This window comes from Malurus melanocephalus, unplaced genomic scaffold, assembly GCF_030028575.1.
Source record: "Malurus melanocephalus ecotype Western Australia unplaced genomic scaffold, MMel_1.1 scaffold_30, whole genome shotgun sequence".
Classification (NCBI taxonomy): Eukaryota; Metazoa; Chordata; class Aves; order Passeriformes; family Maluridae; genus Malurus; species Malurus melanocephalus.
This window is the reverse complement of record NW_026623262.1, coordinates 143,070-158,669: the sequence shown is the minus strand read 5'-3', so window position 1 is coordinate 158,669 and position 15,600 is coordinate 143,070. Positions and strand designations below refer to the sequence as shown.

General features: G+C 40.6%; 1 protein-coding gene across 3 annotated transcripts in view; it reads right to left on the bottom strand.

Moving 5' to 3' along the window:
* RAPGEF4 (Rap guanine nucleotide exchange factor 4) overlaps window positions 1-14,183 on the bottom strand; it is a 139,296-nt gene extending 125,113 nt beyond the window's left edge. For all 3 annotated transcript variants that reach the window (XM_057363657.1, XM_057363658.1, XM_057363660.1), the window contains exons 1-3: window positions 14,018-14,183; window positions 4,933-5,075; window positions 3,813-3,901 (exon numbers count right to left, since the gene is read on the bottom strand). In XM_057363657.1, coding sequence (XP_057219640.1) covers window positions 3,813-3,901; window positions 4,933-5,075; window positions 14,018-14,082 — 297 coding nt within the window. In that variant the 5' untranslated portion in view covers window positions 14,083-14,183. The remainder of the gene's footprint in view (window positions 1-3,812; window positions 3,902-4,932; window positions 5,076-14,017) is intronic.
* Window positions 14,184-15,600: the final 1,417 nt, after the last annotated feature.

Genomic DNA, 15,600 nt, shown 5'->3' with positions numbered 1-15,600 from the left:
ACTTGTTTCACCTTGTTATACATATTAGTAAAAACTGTYATTCCCTTTTACCCATATTYTTGCCTGAAAGCCYGTGATTTTCAAAGCTGTAGTAATTCGGAGGGAAGGGTGGGGTCATATCCACCACTCYAATGGGGGTCCCTGCCTTCATTGGCAAGCACCTGTCTTTCAAACCTAGACAAAGGGCAACTTGTATTACTAGATATCTTAATACTGGGTAGRCAACAGTGCCAAATAAAAGTTAAATTCAGAATCTGATTGTAACTGAGAGTAAAGACCTCTTTYTGATATATTCTACAGAGGCTGCATTTTCTGTTTATTTTGAATGTAACTTAACTATGTCTTTCTGTGACTTTTAAGTACAATATTTATCAGGGTATTTGCTACAAACAAGTTGAGGCAAGAAAAGAACATTTCATTACAGTTACCTCTGGAATTCACAGTGGGACATTTCCACCTTAGAAAAAGTCCTCTTCTGTCTCTTCTTGGYTGCTGAATACCCACAAAATTCCATAAACAGTCTGCATAGAAAGCAGACTAGACTCCACTCAGCATGCACCTAGTGGATGTGCAATCCTGACAAATCTCTGTAGCCATTCCAATGGAAATGAAATTACCAGCAGATTTCACCAGCTCCGTGGAACAAAATTAACAATAACAGTGAATTTTTCTCTGGCCAAACTCTTTAAAACGGGTGTGTATAGTAATTAATCGAATGCTATTTTCAAAGTATCATTTCAGTATCGAGCACTGCCTGCACCCGTGTTTGTTAGGTGTTCTAACACTGCCCTCTTGTGACAAAACACAACTTTGCAAGCAGAAAGGATTTTTCCAAACCAGTATGAAAGCAAGGCTTTATGAGGTTCTAAATATCTATGTCTGTCTCTATTAATTAAATCAGCAATAGTAATAGTTCCTGTTATCATCATATCAAATAATAGCTAATATTTCTGTTTATATGAATTCTCAACTTGGTCCTAATTCGTATTACCAATACTTCCTGAGAAAAATCACAGGCATCGACATTAGTAAGCTGATGTGCAGCAAGAACGTGTGTGAATTAGTACCTCACCAGCTACACTGAAGTCTTGATCCATCAGWGGATTAAGTTACAATTTCTAGTGCAAAACATGTAACCACATGCTGCTGTAGGAACAAAGGCCATTAAGATATTCTCAGTAGGCACCAAATGTACAACAACTTACTGCACTTTTAATGGGAGAAAGCTACGAAACACCAAAGGCGGCTGCACAGAGAGTTAGCACATGGTAGCTGTTACACAACGCATTAATTCCTAATTAATTGATGAAATTTAAGTTCCCCAGGTAGACACATAAACACCTAGCAAAAGTGGGACTCAAATTTTAATCAAGAGAATTGATTTTCTGTATTTACATTAACACTGTAGGCATAATCATATAATCATGGGATAATTCAAGCTGCAAGAAAACTCAAGAGGTCATCTAATACAACCTCCTATTTATCTGAAGCATTAAACAGTGTCATGATTAATTACTCATGTCTAAAGACATTTCAACCAATAGGAACCTAAATACAAAGTCAGCTTCTCTCTAACTAGGAATGATGGAATAATCCTGTACTTTTGCATGAGTCTACAAACTTCTGAACTCAGGTAAATGTGTATCTCTTCTGCTGGAAGTTTCTTATTTGCATTAGTGCCATTTATGGTGTAAAAGTAACAGGAGACAATTAGTCATTATCATGACTTTGCAAAGGAAGCTTTAGCTCCTGGGTGATGTGATTGGAAAATGTGCTCCAGGGTACATTATGAGCAACCCTATATCTTAAGCACTGGCCATCCATCCCCAGTTGGGAGCACAATGCTGTAACTGAGTGTGCCAGGGCTGCCCATGACAGCAATGCATGACCATATTTCCCYCATCATCTGGGTTTGTAGTGAGCACAGCAGGCAAGAATTGCTTCCAAGTATTTCAAGATCAAGAATGGCCAGCACCATGCCAACAAGAAAGTACAGACAAGACTGGAACATGCATCCAGGAGCTACAGGCAGGAGAATGAGCAGGAGACCGAGAGTGGACAAGGAGGGATATGGTATAAACAAGCTAGAGAAAAAACAGAGAAAATTTTGGACTCAAATAGGATTTAGGAGTCCTCAAACATCAAAATTAACAAGACAGGTATGGTAAAAAGCTGCTGTCCTTTTGGCAGTGAGGCTGTATTCTATGGCAACTAGGCAGTGGTAAGAATTCAGTTCRTTCTTCATGTGTGAAGGAAATGTGAAGCAAGAAATAACTGCAGAGTATAATTTCTAGAATTTGAATTACATGAATTGTAGTTCAATAGTTTCCTACTGGCAGGAGAAGGAAGTTAACCTGAACAAGCTGAAAAAAATATTTACATTATACTCATCCAAATACCGAAGTGTTCCATACTCCATCTAATGGAACAAATCAGCACTCCAAAGAGATTCTTAATTTAACATCCAGATTGTGCAGATGTACTCCTTTCCGAGTCAGTAAAGAGCATTGATTCTTGACAACAGTGTAGTGCCATCTTTTGGCAAACACTGGAAAATTGTGATTGCTTTAGACCTGCACAGAAAATGGTCTCATAAGAGCCCAGTACTCTTCCAAATTGAGACAATACCAGTGACAGCCAGGACATGCCAAGAATTGCTCAAATTAAGCTAATTATACTCTCAATTAATCTCTACTTAGTACAGTGAAGAGGCTGCTAAAAATGATTATATGAAAGAAGTTCCTTTTGCATCTGTTGTTCTATTGAAGGAAGTAGAAAGACCCAGTACTCACACAGTGCCTTGACTTGCATTCTGACCCAATTTCACTAGTGATGCAATGCTCAACAAAGTGAAAAAAAAMCAGTTTCTGCTATGAGCAAGAATCTTCTCTCAATTACCCAAACTTTGGGCAAAGAATACACCACCACCATCCCCTACACATTCTACATTCAATCCAGGTGGGGAAATAGGTAATGGTCTCCACCAGGTCCTTGGAATCTACACCACTCATATGAAGGCACAGTGAGCCCCATATCAGAGGTACCCATGCTYGGCTACATCATGGGACAATCAGACCTCAAAATTGAGAGCAGAGAACAGSACAGGATGCCTTCCCAGAGGACTGAGCTCACAGCAGCGAAGTGCATGACTTGTCAGGCATGACATTAGACAACATGGATGGGAGACTCCGGGAAAAGTAGCCCATCCTTTTAGATTTTTATTTACTCTAAATTGCAAAAATCCAGGAGCACTGAGGTACTGAGAAACCACTTGAAATTTGGGGATAATTTTACTTGTTCTTTTATTTCTTAACACTAAAGAGGTATTACSTATAGGTTTCTTGTCCAACATGGCAGAGTTCCAATACTCTGCTATTTTACTACAATACTTGTCCATTCCTGCAGTGGACACTGCACTGTGATGTTACTAGACTGCACTTTAGTGGGTTTGGTTTGAACTTTCTGAACAAGAACGRAATGAAAATATTTCTAGGGAAAGAATGAACAACTCTCTGATCTCTAGCTCAACTTCAATAGCACTGTTAGAAAAGACAGAAGAGTCTTGTTTCACATTCTTTACATTAAAATGTAGACCCTTTACAGAGCATTACATTTCAGTTTTCCTGAAATCAATGTCATGATTTGCCTCCCTTAGACAAAGGCCAACTGAGACTAAAAGAGACTCAGAGAAACATACACATCTTTGTGATATAACAAAATACCTGTACAGAATGTGTCGTTATCAACTTCACCATAAGTGATTCTTTCTTTGTACTACTGAGTGGATGGTTTCAATGAAAAATCTATTTTACCTGGTGATTGCTTGTATCAGACACTTTCACATCCAGTGATCCTGTCAGGACAGCATACCAGTTCGTCCCGATATCACCCTGACGGAATACTGGAAAGATGAAATCTTGTAAGTAAGAGCTATCACTTTTAAGTTTAGCAACAGTAACAAACATTTTCCCACATATTTCTGCAAGACCCCAGTCACTGCTASCACTATACAATTTACCATATGAGATTTCTTATTTACCATTACAGTAATATTTCCAATGACACCGGAAAGCAAATATATTAGTAAACTAGTAATACACTACGGAAACAATGAAAGCACACAGAACTGCTTCACTCTTCTCCCCATTTTGCTTCTATTCTCTTAGTTAATGAACCAACCAAAGAAACAAATGAACAATGTCCCTTTGAAATTCATAATCTTCCAATGCAGACACATCTACCACTGAATTYAGTAAGAGTTCTGACTGAACAGCAACTACAGGACTTAGATGCCCAGCCATTGCAACTACGTGATTACAGAGCATCAAAATCCCTGTTAATCTAAGCAAACCCCAGTGGTGCATATCAGATTTACCTGAGGTGTTTCTGAGACTTTACAAATACCACAGATTTTCACCAGCTATTCCCCTGGTACACATTCCCATCACAGGACTACAACTGATTTCCATCTCAGCCTCACAGACCAAGCACAGCTGCCCAGCTACATGAAGCCACAGGCTGCCAGAGCAGCTTGCAGCTCTGCAGGTCTGGCTTCTGCTATCCAGGGTGCCTGGAAACCACACGCTATCAATGATGTGCCTCACTGATACACCTTTGCCCCTGACAGCACAAAGCACCAGCACAGGAGATCAGTAATACATTGACAGGGGGAGGATGAGGCTTAAGTCCAATGCCTGGCTTGTAATCTTTCAACAGAACAATAGTAGAGTCCTACATGCAACTGTATATCTTGTTACCATAGATTCACTACACACTGCATTTGTAAAGCAAGCAGAACTTTAGTCCTGCCTGGCCCCATGACTACAACTGTAAACAGTCTACTGATTGTGCTCTCCATCTCTTAAAGAAAATCACAGCCTAACCCCCAATTTTATCTACATAAAGTAGATAACCATATGAAGTTCCTCTTACATGTGATTCCTTTTTCCAGACTTTCATAATATCCACAGAGACATATCTGCTGGAGAAGGTTTGGATGAAATTTCTCAAAAGCTTTCACTTCTTTCAGTCGTGTGAATATTATATCTACATCTTCACTAGAACGTTCCAAAGGCCTGCAAGAAAACAAAACACAACGTTGTCAAGGGCTTTATCAGAGAAACATCCCCACCTGCATGCACTGAATTTACAAAGGTTTGCTTTAAACATCACACTATAATATAAACCAAATAAAATGCATTTCACAGCTATGTAATGAAACCCTTCCAAGACATCCTAACAAGTGCCCTGTATCAAGYTGAGCACAATTCTTATCATTTCAACACAGGCAGTGTTCAGAAGCCCACTCAGCACCAAAGTACTGAGGTAGCCTCATTGTAAAAGTATATATGATGATACAGTCCTTATCCTAAAGACTTAGAATGATATATAATTTTAGGTTTGTAAGGGAGCATTAACAACAGATGTCCAAACACAAAAGAGTTCTGTGGAGTCGGTGCCCAAACCAGATGTTCTCTATCTAGCTACATGGAAAGCTTTAGATACCAGCAGTAACTCTTATATCCAAGCTTCTCTTCTGCATTTTAATGAATATAAACTGACTTTTCTGTTCTCATTTGCAAGGAATAAAGACAGCTKTAATAAGTGTACTCTCTACCACAAAGCTACTGTTTCTTAGTGTTGGACAAATTAAATATGCAAGCAAGAATCTTAATTCCCTATTGGTAACAGTCAGGAGTTTTAATTCAAATGTTTAAAGTATTTTAAATCTATGATAGCAACACTTTACAAAAAAACAAGGTTTCAAGAAAAAATTGTAGAACTCTGCACAACAAGGAAGCAAGTAGACCAGCAGTTCAGCAGATTCAGCAAATTACTACATATTATGAAACTAAAGCGAATTAGCTCTGTATCACACACCTTAAATGTGACTACCAAATATTAAGAATCAGCAGATAAGCCAAACACTAGCTGACAGCATTAGAAAGGTTTTTGCAACAGACTAAAGGCCAACCACTAACGACAGAAAGAAACAGAATTTTCCTCAGACATCATATTGGATCAGATGCAGAAATTATTCATGCACAAAGGCATAACAAAGACAGACAACTGTTAGCAATAGTTATACCTATCACTCACTCAAATGTTGCTAGTCAATTTTACTGACAAAAATGTTATTTTAGCCAGTGGATGAGCTCATAATGAACAGAAGTCAAGTAGCTATAACAAACAAAGACCAAGTTCACAAATACGTATCTTTATTCACCYTACTGTTACATCCACAGTGTAAGCACTCCTTCCAAAACATGTTTTTAAAGATTCCTCTTGGAAATCAAAGACTTTAAGGCATCTGAATCCTTGTCTCTGGGAAGAAACTCAGATTCTATTTGCACTGAATTTCTGTATCTCATCTTTCTTATTAAATTATGTCGAGGAGGGATTAAATCTCTATCCTCATTTATACTCCAAYTTACCCTTACTAACTACAGATGGGAATAATAATTCTCTGGTGTATGCAGTTACTTCTACATCACACTGACATCCTCTTACCACTTCAAACTACAATCAACTACAACAGCTCTCTTTTGAAATATTTCAAGAAAGATTTTCACCCATTTCTTTTTTTCTTGACTGTGCATTAGCTGACAAGTACTAATAAGCATTAACTCTCTTGTCAAAATCCATTTTAAGAAGATTAGGAGGTGCAGCTTGCAAACAGATTTAGAATCTACTTATACAAGATCCCTACCCAAACTACACTAACTCTTGAAACACTACCTTAATTYATGGACTCTCAAAAATAACAACAAAACCCAAAAAGTTAAAAAAGRTGAGAACTTTTTCTCATTCTAAGAACCCCCCCTTTTCCTAGAAAAATGTATCTGAGACTATCATTCTCAGAGCTGCTCATAGCACACCATTTAAGTCAGTCAATTCATTTGCATAGAACTGACTATGGGATCTTAGTGTTTAGTGGTTTCAACAGTGTGATGCAGACATGGAAAAAGGAAACAGGATCAGAAAGCGGCATGCATCAGGTTAATCAACACCGTTATCCCAGAGCTGTTTCTGAAATGTGAATGCAGAAACATTTTTCACTTCTGATACTGTCTAAAGGACAAGTTATGGGGGGGATTTAATTAATAGACTATGTAGCACTTTTTCCTGGGAGCTGATCAAGGGATGGGGTTTCTATCCAGCTGAGAAGAAGGTGAGGGCAGAGCTCACCTCCACTGATGTGACAAGGAGTGTCCTGTGCCAGGCAGAAGAACTGCAGGAAAACCTCTTTCTTCTGATTAAACCACTTCATGGCCCCAGTAAAGTGAGTCACTATGCAAGGACAAGCATTCTCACAGATAGCTGAGACACACTTTTTAGTTTAAAACATCAGCACAGCAGTGGGAAACCAAACTCCATATATASTGGAAAAAAGAAAGTTGTGTGTTCCAGGGGCTTACTTTAGTAGGCTAGAGTAAAAAGCATTTTAAGGCAAGGCCACTCTTCTTGTAGAAAACCTAAGACTCCATCCAGGCCAGAAAGCCAACCACATCCTGGGCAGGATCAGAAGTACTGCGACCAGCAGGGCCAGGGAGAAAAATTCTCCCCTTCTAGTTTACTCTTRTGAGACCCCACATGGAGCACTGCATTCTGCTCTGGAATCCCCAACATAATAAGGACACAAACCTGCACAAGCAAGCCCAGAGGAGGGACATGAAGGTGATGAGAGAGATGAAGCTCCTCTCTCCTATTAGGAACACAGGCTGAGAGAGTTGTTGTTCAGCCTGGAGAAGGCTCCAAGGAGATTTTATAGCACCTTCCAGTACCCAAATGGGCCTTGAAGGAAGCTGGAGAGAAACAAGACGTGTAGTGACAGGTCAAGGGGCAATGGTTTAAAATTGCAAGAGGGTAGGCTGAAATTAGGTATTAGGAATAAATTCTTAATTCTGAGGGTGGTGAGGCACTGGAACAGTGGCCCAGACTGTGGATGCTCCATCCCTACTGGTGTTCAAGGCCAGGTTGGCTGGGGCCTTGAGCAACCTGATCTGATAGAAGCTGTCCCTGCCCATGGCAAGGGGGGGTTGTAATGAGATGATCTTTAAGGTCCCTTCAACCCAAGACATTCAATAAGTCTCTATTGTATTTTTAAATGCAAACTACTCAAGGTCAAAGTTCAAAGACAGACAGAGGCTAACTGCTACAATTCTTCATATACACCACCTGGGCAAAGTATTTCTGTTCACATGTAGTATATATGGCTTTATAAAAGAACTTATTTTGATGGTTTTAAGATTAAGTATTTGAATGTTTATATAGTATGCTATGAAAGACTTGTTAACCTAGAAAAAAGGAACAAGTTTGCTTTTATAAAATTAATCCAATCTATTATTTTCTCTGCTACTATATGTCCTTTTTTTAGGTTCTTTCTCATAGTGAGTTTGACATGTGAGAAAGAAAAACCAGATCATATGTGGTTTTACCTTCATTGCCAATTTGCCTCTAGAATCTTAAAATGTTTATTTCTAGAAAACATGTTCAAAAACCTGAATCCTGCTCTAACTGAATGAAAGCATTGAATTTCCTTCCCTTGATCTCTTTAGCTTTTGAAACAGCAGTATTTTAATTCAGACAGCAATGAACAGCCCACGAAAGATGAGCAGATGGATCTATTTCTTCCACTGGTGAGACTGTTTGTAGAAAACAGCTATCACACTAGAACAGACAAATAAAACGAGTTCATCGCTGGGTTAAAACTGAAGCATCAATGCAAAGATGCAAATGCAAACTCTATGAGCTGGAAAGTATCAGAAACCATTACCATGGACCATTTAGTGAATTTAATAGTAGTTTAAAATATATTTGGCTATGAAACATGAACAAGGAAACAGCACCAAGGAATGCCATTTAAACCAGATCATTTTTCTATGCTTGCTGTACTTTCTCCTTTCCTGACATGCAGAAAAATAATGCTGTAGGATGCAGGAAAATACCAGTACCAATATATCATCTGCCTTTAGCGAGAGCAGAACAATACTGAAACTCTCTCCTCCAGACAGTGCCCTAAGGCTCTTCAACTTTTAATTTCTCCTTGAGAAAGGAAAGTTTAAAAGAAGAGCACCAGTGATCTATCGAAGCATTTTAGACCTGTAATAAGACACTTAAATGCTAAATATAAATGAAGTTACTTTCAGTCGGAAGTAGTTTGCAGATAAGGGTTTACTTCAATGACAACAGAAGGTAATTAATTCCCACAAAAAGGCACTTTTCATTTGTTAAAGTAGTACTTCCAAATCTGTTTTCAACAGTACATTTCAGATTCTCTTTCTCTTGCCAAGGGAAAAGCCTCATCATGAGGCTTTTAAACAATAACCAAATTACTATTCTTTTCTCTTGATGATCATTTTAAGAGACTTTGGGACTCCAGTTCTTATTTCCTCCAACAAACACAAAATAAAATTTTATTTAATCACTATTCCCTAGGTCTCTTACACGCACAAAATATTCTAGAGTTTAAAAAAAAGGCAACACAAGTAAAATTCCTGCTGCTTAGCTTCCAATAAATTTCTACTGTCACCTACACTCAGAATAACGGGGATTACATGATCTCTCAGGTTCTGCTACATAAGGCACAAGAAAGACAAGTACTGATTGACCAGCCAGTTAAATGCAGACTGACTGGCTGACAGCTGCAGTCAGACAGAATTTCTTAAAAGTTGAGTCCTGTCTTCTTCAGTGAGGACCAAAAGAAAGCAAATACGGGGGACTGTCCTTTACCTGCCTCATTATCATATTACTCAATTAACTCCGTTTGATCAGTGCACAATGAAAAATTACTGGAGACTTAAAAAACAGCAATCAAGTGCACTTCATTTCTTTACATACCCTGATCTTATGATTCCCTCCAAAAGGTCAATTTTCAGATCTGTATATACAGTGGAATGACAAAAGATGTATTTATTAAGTAATTATATTCATAGACTTGATCTCAGGTTAAAAATACACTCCCTGAACAATACAGCTCTAGTAGGAAAAAGATTCTTTGYCACCTTCACATGCTGTCTAAAAAGACAGAATATTTCAAGAGAAATAAAATGCACAACTATGTTCTTTCATTTATGAAAATTTGTACATTATCATGTATGCTTTGCAATCAAGACATGACTAAATCTTATTGAATTAACCCTCCAAATTTCATAAACAAACTGGAGCTCAGGACAATTAAAATTCCATTTGACAGTAGTAAATCCAAATGAAATTACATTAACCAGCACTGCAGCTTCAAAATCAACATTTAAAGCACTTTAATATAAAGAGAGACTCTGGGATGCACTCCAAATTAAATTTGTAATTGAACAATATGCACAAGTGATGATATCCCTAGATTCAAACTCTGACCACCACTATTCACCAATACACCATGCCAAATGCACCTTTGCTGATTTAGGATTTGCATTGTTACAGCTATTGAAAATTTAAAACTTACAGTAACCATGAAATAAGTTTTACAGATTTACACTGGCACACATTTYGACAACTGACGAATTCAAAAACGAATTTGAAAGTCAGTTTAGGAAACATTCTCTGATATTGATAAAGTAGTACTTGATCATGCCAAATACAGTGAAGAAAATACTAACAGCACAAAGGAAGTATCATTAGAATTATAAGCTTTGTTAAATGCAGCAAATTGTAAAAAGCAGAAAAAAACAGAYGTCATGCTGGATAAGAAAAATACTTGTATTTGGGAAATATCTGGTGAACACCTGACTTTTGGGGCACAATTTCAATTGGTTGGTAGGTTTTTTTAATTCCTTTGCTGAAATATGGAGTTTTGTCATAAAAGAAATTTAATCTGCTCAGAGTATAGGATTTTAAAGATCAAATCTTAACAACATGTCAGAAAGAACTCAGACAATAAGAGTTAAGCCATGTTCCCARTATCCTCTGGTGAAAGAGAAAACCTACAGTTGTACAAGTAGCATACCAATCATGCAGCCACTTCACAAGGCTACCAACTAAATCTGAATATATCATGTCCTAACAGACTTGTGCACATACTGCCTTGCTCTGGTGGGCTATGACAATATTTATACATGCTGGGATAATCACTTTCTCTTCCTCTCAATACCTGYCCATGGCACAAGTGTGTAACTTACTGCAATCACGTGTACTAAATGGAAGCTGATATGGAAATACCTAAACTGGAAAGCAAAGAATAAAACCATTGAATTTGTTTAAAATACAACTCCTGCTCTCACTAGGACTTGATCTGAATTCACTTTTGATAACATGCACAGACCTATAAGCTTAACATCTATTTTGGTTTCTCTAAAAAAATGTGGAAAGGAAAAGGGTTTTTTTTATTATTCATCAGAGTGCACCTTTGCACTGAACTAGAAAATGAGTTGCATGATGTGGCAAGGTAAATTTGTTGCCCACCACTCTCAGAAGACTGCACCCTCGCATGCGTGCTAGAAAGCATTTAGGCGATGTCTACACAGCTCCGTCTCTGAGTTTCCACATCCACTGCAGTGCCTTCTGCTGATRTATCCCCACACAGACCTGATCCAAGCACACACCAGCTTAGTCACACATTATACAGAGAGAAAACATGAAGCACACGAGCCAACCAGAACTGCAGTGTATGTCCATGATTTTGTTCAGATYTAAACCACATGAAAATGGTGATATTCCTATGGATTTGTTACTAATAAAAAGGGAGAAAATGATACCGAAGATCGTGTATATTTTACCAATTACACAAAAACCTATTTTAAAATAAAATGCCATCCTAAAGCAACTCCATTCATAATATTGCTTGATTATAAATCTGTATCCCATTATCTTTGACATAATAAAAAGGTTACATAGGATGGCAAGCATTTTCTCTATTTTACAACAATTCCTTCAGAATATCAACTCTTTATTCTGGTCTATCTGTATGCTCACAAGGGATACCTTGTTTACTACTATGCAAACAAAGCTTSCATTTCAAATACCGGTTCCAATGAGCTAAAAAAAACAAACCCTGATTCAAATAAGTTGCTGTTCTGTTATGTAGCTTCAAGCTGAATTTGCATTCAAATCTGTGGGAGGAACAGGTCTGAGATACTACCCACTACGTATTATTTTGGTTTTTTCAGACATACGTGATGCAAAACTAACAAGGATGACAAGGTTATAAAGTCTCAGTATGTAAAGTATGTCCTTGAAAAGCCCATTCCTMCTTAAATAATTTATAAATCATTAGGCCAAGATCATAGCACTCTTAGCACAACAGGCTAGTGAAGTTACATGCTTTGCCCTGTGATGGACTTCTATAGTCTGCTAAGGTACTGAAGGTTACATTTAATTCAGAGAAAAACACAAGATGCCAAAGGCAGGTATGAAATCCTAGGATSTCTAGCAGCAGTGCATGCTACACATCACAAAAAAGTTTGCATCTGAATCCAATTAGAACAATTAACTGAATTCATACCTGTGACAGAGATATTCCTGAATTAAGTGTCTCACCTATTTCCTAAATACATCATCTACTCCCCAAGGCTATGTACTTCATTAAGCCCTGAATTTTGGTTTACAATTTAGATCTCAYCATATACTGCATTTAAGAAAACAGAAATGACAGGATCACCTAATACTATGGGGGCTCATACTCTCCTTCAAACCCACTCAATGTCAGTTTACACACAGCCCTCACTTCAGGTTTTAGATGGCTAGACTGCCATCAACAGTTCTGCTCATATTTACATTAAGAGTGCTTTTAACATTTATACACATTATTTGACTTTTTAGAAGTCRGTCTTCCCTTAAGTGACATGTTACAGAGGGCAATCACTATCTGTGGTAGATGCCTAGGCCAAAAGTTTCATCAACTAAGGTTTTGCTGCCTGGACTGTTAAGGAAAACGTAATCAGAGCTGCAGTCCTACAAGACTAGGAAGCCACCTGGAAAGGGGATAAACTGTGAGAAGGTGAAAGTTGATTCTATTTGCACAAAGAGTTCCCTCCACAGCACAGCCCCAAATGGTACCACTTGTCAAAAGCTGGCTCACGATGCTCAGCAAACTGCTATACACCACCTAAGGGAATTCTCCCCAATAGTTTGTTTTGAGCCGCGCAGGGTATCTCTGGTCTACGTTTTTGTTAATTATATCCCTAGAATACATGATACACAATGAGACTTCTGACACTAATCCAGAAACCGAAGGTATGAATCCAGCAAAAGGCGTTCAAACCATCCACCACGCAACTCGACATTGTGAGACTCTGGGCTGCAGCACCGGAGGGAAATCATTCCAACGATTTTTTTTTTTTTTTTTTTTTTTTTTAATTTTTTTAATAATTTTCTCGTATTTTTGGCAGCGCGCACACCACCTCGAGCACACGTTTTTTTTTTTTTTTTTTTAATAATTTTCTCGTATTTTTGGCAGCGCGCACACCACCTCGAGCACACGTCAGCCGGCCGTGCCTCCCACGGACGCGGTGCCACCGCCCGCCTGCACCTGACCCGCAGCCAGGGGACAACCGCGGGCCCCAGTGCGCCGCAGCGGGGACAAGGGGGACTTGTCCTTTCCCTCCCACCTGCCCTGCGACGATGCTGGGCGGAGGCTGTGCAGCGGCTGGGGCGAGGCGGGGGCGATGTGCCGACAGGAGGGCAGGCAGCGGCCGGTGCGCCGGGGCGCCGTGAGGCGGACTAGGGCAGAACGCAGCGCGTCTGCCACGGCCGARACGGCAGATCCGTGGCCGGCAGCCCCAGGCCCTCTCCCCGCCCGGAGCTCCCCCTCCTCCACCACGTGCAGCATTTTCCCGGCGGGGAGCAGCAATTCCCGTGGGGACTGYCCATCCTCTCCGCTGCCCGGAGCATTTCCAGCCCTCATCCTTGCCCGTCGCCCTAGCTTCCCTCGGGCATTTTGCTTCCCACCTGCGCGCTCCTTATGTAAGGCAGGATCGGCTGGAGAGCGGGGATGATGGGGGGCGTCAGGGCGCACATACACATACATACATCCACGCACACACACAGCATCCCTCCGCAGCCGCTTCTGCGAAGATGCCGATACCTTTTATCCAGGCATGCGATCCACTCGCCGGAGGACGCGGAATGGGAGGCGTGAGCRGCGACCATGTTGTACCGGGATCAGGTTGCCGTGCACCGGGCTGGCGGCGGCTCCCCCCGCCCGTCCGTCGGTCGGTCCGTCCGTCCGTCCTCGCTCCCTCCCTGCGCTCGCTGCCTCCCTGCGCGCGCGGCGCGATGGGCTCGCCCAGGCCCCGCCGCAGCGCCGGAGTGGGTCCGCCCGCCGCCCTCACGCCTCCGCCGCGCCCGGGCTGCGACCTGCGGCCGCCGAGGGATCCCGACCCTGCTTCAGCACAGCCGGGAGGGAGCGGCCCCGGGAGAGGGGCAGAAAGAAGTCACTCCCCTTCTAAAAGGTGCTGTGCCCCTCCGGCTTTCGCGAGCTCCTCAGTGCCCACATCTGAACCCGGCTTACTGATCCTCACCCTTGCTTCACCARAGGTGTCCTTGACTGAGTTTGGAATAGGGAAGGGGCCAGTGCAAGCTTTTAAATTGAAATAAGCAGCTCCCGAGTATTGCAGCAGCACTCCAGAGCACTATATGGCTGTGTCCTCTTCCCTGCTCCCTCCCCCCAGTAAACGCACAGTGGGTGAATGAAAGGAAGGTGCAGTCCACAGTTCAGTATTTTTCCTGGGGCCTTCYTCAGGTCTGCTGTCCATCCTGTCATTGCCTATGAAACTGTGTGCTAAAGCCTCTCCTCTCTTGTAGGTGAAAAATGAGCTGGGCAGTACAGCCTGTGAATAGGATTTGGCCCTTGGAAGGAACCCAACACATAGCACACAGAAGGGTGAGTCGAGTGTACAACGAAACACACACGCACCCTTCTGTTGGGCTGTGGCCTGCAAGGTGCAGGGGTTTTTATGATACTAATGTATATATGATTTTTAAATGGATGAGCAGAGGAARGAATACAAAGCAGCAGGTTTCCCTGTTTTTCAAATTCTACATTAAATATTTTCTATTAGATGTTTTAGGTTCTAAGTAATCAGTGTATAACCATAAGCTTCCACTTAGAGTCAACACAAATTGTCCTGAGTACGTTGTGAGAAGGGCAGGAAGCTATACAAATCTCAGCAGGATGTTTGGGATTACAGGTAGGTGATAGCAAAGTAAAACTCGAACTGTTCCTACAGGCTCATAACTCATCTCTGCTCTACAGTGTTGGGACAAGTGATTAATTCAAATGGTGATTATCTGCCAGTGCCTTTCCGACTCCTCCATGGGCTATCTTGTCTGCCGTCTGTTGTAATTTCTTTGGTTGTACTGAGTAATTTTCTTAAATACACGTGCTACTTCACATTTCACATCTGCCTTTTAGTTGGTCGCATTGCTGCCACAGCTTCTTTAGCCCTTTGACAGAAGTAAATGTTAACATWGGGATACTGAACAATATGATGAAAAATCTAAGGAACTGTATCTAAAGATCCCTTTTGCTAAATGGATACTGCTAAGAAATTGTCATTGCAGAGGGGAATACCACAAAAGGCAATTCTTTCATTTTGCCTCAAAAAAAGTGTATGCCAGAGGAATAGAAGAGGCTGCCAGTCAGTGAGATCAAAGCTGCAGCTCTTC